At 35.8% G+C, this 6,688-nt stretch overlaps 1 protein-coding gene across 3 annotated transcripts in view; it reads left to right on the forward strand.

Moving 5' to 3' along the window:
- HNF4G (hepatocyte nuclear factor 4 gamma) overlaps positions 1–6,303 on the forward strand; it is a 128,934-nt gene extending 122,631 nt beyond the window's left edge. For all 3 annotated transcript variants that reach the window (XM_023248474.2, XM_045049845.1, XM_003999905.4), the window contains 2 exons: positions 582–704; positions 4,862–6,303. In XM_023248474.2, the coding sequence (XP_023104242.1) occupies positions 582–704; positions 4,862–4,983 (245 nt within the window). In that variant the 3' untranslated portion in view covers positions 4,984–6,303. The remainder of the gene's footprint in view (positions 1–581; positions 705–4,861) is intronic.
- The last annotated feature ends 385 nt before the right edge of the window (positions 6,304–6,688 follow it).

The raw sequence follows: 6,688 nt of genomic DNA on the forward strand, positions 1-6,688 counted from the left end.
TAAATACCTTAAAACTAAACACTTTGCTCCTGAAATAATTAATTGACATAACACAATGAGAAGGGAAAAATGAGATTTCATTGCTGCAATAAATGTCAGGAATAAGTTAAGAAATCATTTATTTTGTGTTCTGATCTAAATTAAATTTCCTTGTAAAATCACTTTATTTTATTTTATTTTAGTTTTAGTTTTCTGGTGCTTAATGTGTTTCTAATGACATCTTTCTGAAATAAAAGTTGTTTATGCTATTAGTGTGATCCCAAATACTATAAACTTGAGGTAAGTGATTCTTGGAATTGCCTTAACAACAGGCAGCAAACCTAATGATTCCAGGAAACAGCACACAAGGTCCATTATTAATATACAACATAACATGATACAACATTAATCTAGCCAATGCACAGTGAAAGCTGACATTGTCCTTAATATGGCAGCAGTTCTATTAATTTATTTTTGAAATCCCAAAAAGCACTTTGCAAAAATAGCAATATTCAAGCTGTCAATCAAAGCATGTGTTGCAAGGTAAACTTGCTGTCGCTGATTAAATGTCACTAACGCAAGCATCTTTTTATCTTCTGTAGGTGCTTCCAATGACGCCAGCCATCTCCATCATCCGGTGCACCCACATTTGTCTCAAGATCCATTAACCGGACAAACTATACTTTTAGGTCCCATGTCAACACTGGTTCATACAGACCAGATCTGTAAGTATTTTGCCAACCATAATATTTTTTGAACTTAATTAAGAAAAAGTGGAATTTGGGGAAAGAATCTATCAGTACTCAGCAATAGCAAAATTTAGGCGCAGTTTCCTCTGTAGGACTCCACTGTGGGAGATTGTGATATTCAGCAAGTGTTTGTTCTCCTAGGGATCATGAGTTTGCTCCCTAAAATTGGATGTGAGTGCATAAAACAGAATGTACAGGCAGTCCTGGTTTGGCCTGGTAGTGCAGGGCTGTGAAAAGGACTGTGCAAGCCAGAAGCGTGCAAGGAAATCTTAATAATCAATAGGAAAATTATAGTTGATTGTGACCTTTAAAAATGTGTGCCGGGGTGGCTGGGTGGCTCAGTTGGTTAAGCATCAGACTCTTGGTTTCAGCTCAGGTCACGATCTCATGGTTTGTGAGATCAAGCCCCATGTTGGACTCTGCACTGACAGCATGGAGCCTGCTTGGGATCCTCTCTCTCCCTCTCTCTCTCTGTCCCTACCCTGTTCTTACATGTGTGTGTGTGTGTGTGTGTGTGTGTGTGTGTGTGTGTGAGTGCTCATGCTTTCTCCCTTTCTCTCTCTATCTTAAAATAAACATTTAAAAATGAATAAATAAAAGTGCTGAAACATTAAGAACTCTCCTAACTACAGGTTGTAACTCTATAGTGAAGCTGAATAATAATAATCCTAATATCTATTTAAGACACTGTAATGTAAGCATTAGATACAATGAGAATTCACATGTTTTTGTTTGTTTGTTTGTTTGTTTGTTTGTTAAAAAATTATCAAGAAGGAGTGCCTGGATGGCTCAGTTGGTTAAGCGTCTGACTCTTGAGCCCCACGTCAGGCTCTGTGCTGACAGCATGAAGCCTGCTTGGGATTCTCCCTCTCCCTCTCTCTCTGCCCCTCCCCTTTTGTGTCCCCTCTTTCTCTCTCAGAATAAATAAAAAAACATTTTTTAAAAATCTGTAAAAAAATTATGAAGTATAGTTTCAACAGTGCGTCCTGCTTTCCTCTGTTCTAAATTGCAAGTGGAAGTGAGCATCTTTTCTATGCCTTGATGAATTTTACTCTTTTGGGAAGTTTGGATCAGCTTCCAAGATTTTATCCTTCACAATTTCCATGTCTGAAATATCTCTGAGAAATTATTTAATATGAAGTTTTTTCACTAATGTCCATCACTTTACCTTCACTAAGACCCAGAATGCAGATTTATTTTTATTGTTTTAATTTAAATTTCAGTGAACATACAGTGCAGTATTGGTTTCAGGAGTAGAATTCAGTAATTCCTCACTTACACACAAAACCCAGTGCTCATCACAAGTGCCCTTTTTAGTACCCATCACCCTTCTAGCCATGTCCCCACCCCCCATCAACCCTCAGTTTGTTCTCTATCATTAACAGTCTCCTGTGATTTGTTTCCCTCTCTTCTCTTCCCCCCCACTTTCCCATGTTATATGTTCATCTGTTTTGTTTCGCAAACTCCACATATGAATGAAATCATATGGTATTTGTCTTTCTCTGATTGGCTTATTTCACTTAGCATAACACACTCTAGCTCCATCCACGTTATTGCAAACAGCAAGATTTCACAGAATGCAGATTTAGAGACTCAAAGAGCAGCAGTGTCTGCATTCCCAGGGGAACTATTTCTTCTGCAGCTCCATCCATGTTCCATTCACTTCCTGCATTATCACTTTTTGCTTCTTTTCTTTTATTTATTTTTTGCCAATTCTGTTTTAATTGTCCATTTTTTTGCAAAATGTCATGAGAATTTATCACTAGGAGATGAGGAGGCAACACAACTACACACTTAGTTGTCAGTACATGAACTGAATAAAATATGTTCAGTGACATCCCAGACAGACTTAAAGATGTGATGTGATTGGTTACTGATCACAATACACACCTGTTACTGAGGTGATTCATGTAGACTGAAGAGTTAGCAGTGAAGTTTGTATTTATGCAGTTACTCACAGTTAATTGTAAGTTACCATGCTAAATGAAATTTGAGCCATGTTTTTGCCAGACTGGTGCTATTTATCCAAGCTGTAATAACTGAAATCCATGCATGTCAGATTTGTGCAAAGTGAGGGCCACTGGGAAAACACTTTGGAACTAAAATGATTACATAAATAGTAGGGGTTAGTAGCAAAGTTAATATGATAATATTGCAGATTTAACAAAAATTCTGTTTTTCATAAACTACTCCAGAGATAAAAATCTGTATTTGACAAAATACTTGGAATTGTTTCTGAGTTTATACTTAGTATTCCCACATTTACCTTTGATCTATCTCCTCTTAACACTAAACCAGCTAACTCACTGAGATTCCTTGAGTTATTGTGATATAATTATTATGTGTGTCTGTATTACCTACTGAATTTACAGTAGCCCTCAGTAACTAATTACAGTGTGGTTTCATGGAAATGTTCAAACAAATGTGACAATTTGGTGAGTACCACCTGACTGCTACCTAGTGGTGTAGGGAAAGTGGAGGCCACAGAAATGGGTATTATCCCTGTTGCCTTTTAAATACAGCCCCTGGTAAACCTATGTGTAAATAGTGTCCGAAACACAAAGTTCTTTGACTACATGATAAAGGCAGAAATAAAATTGTTAAAACATAACTCATATTATGGAAACAGAACTTGAAATGTGTTTGAAAGACATCAATTTGGGACCATCCTTGCAAAGCAAATGTTACCATGTTCCTTTCATAGTCAAGAGTAGACAGGGCAAGTCCAACGTCATCTCTCTTAGGGATTAGTTATTCATAAACCCAGAAAACAAAACACTTTAACAACATATTAAACATTATAGGCATTGGCTGGCAAGAACGTTTAACAATTCTGCTGGTGGTTGAATCTTGTACTTTTTAAATGTTAGTTTTCTAGTACTTTTAAAAGCATATTTGCTGACCCTAATCTATTTAAAATCACATCACATTTCTCATTTTTATTTTACCTCTTTCAACACAAAATTTATGAGAATCCATTTGTAAAGGAAAAATTTCCTCTGTTAGCACCTATTTGGAATAGTTTATATTTTATGCAAAACAAAACATTACACATACACACAAAATAAATTTAAGTTCATGTGTATTTTCCTGGCCTTTTAGAGCAGGTCCTGGCAGTTTTAGATTCATCCCAAATATCCAGAAAAAAATTTTTAAAGCAAATATGGTTATTCTTTTGTTAATTAAACTGTATGTGAATATGTTGTTTCCAACCATATTTAATATAAAGTCAATATGTGAAAGATCAGGCAAAAAGGAAGTGTTCTTATTTTTGTATCAATTTTTAAAAGCTATTTTGAAAAAAAAGTCTATACAGTTTGCAGTGCCTCAGGCTGATTATCAAACATTTTCTATTCGTTCTGTTAAATATGGAATTAAAATCAATGTGAATATTAAAATATTTCAAGTTTTAAAAAATTAAAAGTCTAAGATAGCTCCCAGATTATTTTATAATATAATAAAAGTTTGCAATAGGAGGAAATACTATTCTAGACCATGAAGTATTCACACTGTAACTTCTTTTTTTAATGACTTGGGCTTGCTCTTTGATGAGGAAGGGATGGGTGAGCTCAACTGTAATAGAATAATTTTGAAGCAAAATGCCAGTATTTTTCAGATGTTTTTAATTCCGATATAGGTTTCAAAGCACTTGCAAAATGTCTTAACTTTTTATGTCGTCTATTATGTTTGAGTCAGTGGAATCCAAACCAAATATATTTTATGTGCATTTTTCATTGTAAAAATTGTACAGTTGTTTTCAAAGATTTGAAAAAAAACAATAACCTGGCATTCTGTTCATACTCTTCATTAACTTTTTTTCTGCTGGGTTTGTGAGAGAATCAAATGCTCATAAATGCTATTAAGAAAGACAGTACGTGACTGTTGAGTGACTATGAAGAAGTTTAAGCATCTCTATTCCATTTGGATGCTATCTGGGAGGGAAGAGGGCAGTGCGACTCCAATAGCACCTCAGTAAGCTCATAACGGATTAGATAATCATACTTTATATATGATCTTCATATATATGATAATATCTCCAAAGTGGAATAATGCATATGGGTGTCATGCAGGGCTTACTAGGCCGGGCCAGGGTGACTGTCACCATCACATACAATTCTCTGATTCTTTTTTAGCAACTCCTGAGACCCCACTCCCTTCCCCACCACAAGGCTCTGGACAAGAACAGTACAAAATAGCCGCAAACCAAGCTTCAGTGATTTCACACCAGCCTCTCTCCAAACAAAAGCAATTGTGAGAATATGTTTACTCCTGAATGGCACTGCGTAAATGTGAAAACTTGTTGGTCTTAAAATAACTCAGGATAGTACTTTTGGCAAACTCTTAGCCAAGGCTTCTTCATGGTGCTGTTGTAAGATGGTATCCTCTTTTCTTGTTTATATGCTCATTTTGTTTGTTGTTGCTATTGTTTAAAACTTTCAGATGCAAATAATGTATATCTGAATTTCAATATGTTTGTATAGTATATTTTTCCAACTTCCCTTACACTGCTCTGGAACCAGTTGAATCTTATGTACTACTTTCATTTGTTGTCCGATATTAATTTAAATCTGTAAATAATTGCTTCATTGTGATGTGATGCAGAACTGAGTGTTCTTTTGTGACTAAGAATGGTAGGTAGATCAGCAATTCCAGATCAGTGTAAAATGAACCATTTTTTTTTATCAATTTCAAACTTGCAAGTTAGAAAAATAAAGCAGTTGCTATAAAATAGGAAATATTTATTTGAAGAATCACTTGTGGATATCCAGTGGCTAAGAAGCATCTTTTTGGCCCACAGTTAAATACACCTCTATCTTAAGCTTAGAAAATTATAGTCATGCCAAGGCTGACTGGCTATTCCTTGTAATCCTGCCTATATTTGAAGATGTATTTTAACATAAAACATGTTTGTTTTACCAATCAAGATACAGGATAAATGGTAAAAAAGGAAACCCTTAACACAGTGGCTCGACCAAGAGAAACCCTGCCTTCTCTCTCCTAAAACAATCTGGTAGTCATCCATTGACTTGAATTTTAGCATATGCCTGCCTCTAGTTCCCAGGGACCCTGCAAGAGCAGTCTTTAGGTGATAAGCCTTGTGCCAACTAAAACGGCACCACTCTGGGAGGCTGATATTGGGAGACAAAATGGCCATTGTCACACACACAGTGTCTCACTTAATCCTCACGGCAACCCTGTAAGAGAGGTATTATTGTCTTTCACTTATAAATGAAGAAACCTGTTGCTTGGAGGGTTGAAGTACATAACTGAAGTTTGTAAACCTGAAGAGCAGGACAGCCACCTTGACGCCCAGATCTGCTGGACTCTAAGGAGAATAAATCTGGTGTGGAATGAAAAATGTGAGCTTCTTACTATGGTTTTTAAATATATGCAGTTGATGTGATGGCTGAATCCTGCCCATCTTGTTACCTGTAACACATATTTACATGTAATCAATGAGTGTAAATTTGTTGCAGCGTGAATAAGAAACCACTGTTGTCGCTTTAATGTCTTCCCCCCAAAACAAAAAACAAAAAAAACAAGACAAAAACACAAAACAAAACCTTAAAACAAATTAAAGGAAATAAAAGACGTACCAGATAGGTTATGATGAAAACACAAATGCAAATCACTGGCTCAGCGGATTTTCAAAAATCCAGTGGACTGAGGAGTACAGTTCATTGGAGCCCTATTTGATATCATCTAAAGCTGAAGTGTATTTGAAAACAATGCATGATGGGCCACCTCAAGAAATAGTGATCTCTCTCACTCTCTTTCTCTATCACACACACACACACACACACACACACACACACACACAGAAGCAAGGAAATATCACTAATTATGAGTGATACAAAAAATAGTGTCCCAACTAAATTAACTGATTTTTACAGAATCTCTCAAAATTTCTAAGATTTCATAACCCCCATTTACCCTACGAATAAAAAAGGTTCTGTTAA

Source organism: Felis catus, chromosome F2 (genome assembly GCF_018350175.1).
Source record: "Felis catus isolate Fca126 chromosome F2, F.catus_Fca126_mat1.0, whole genome shotgun sequence".
Classification (NCBI taxonomy): Eukaryota; Metazoa; Chordata; class Mammalia; order Carnivora; family Felidae; genus Felis; species Felis catus.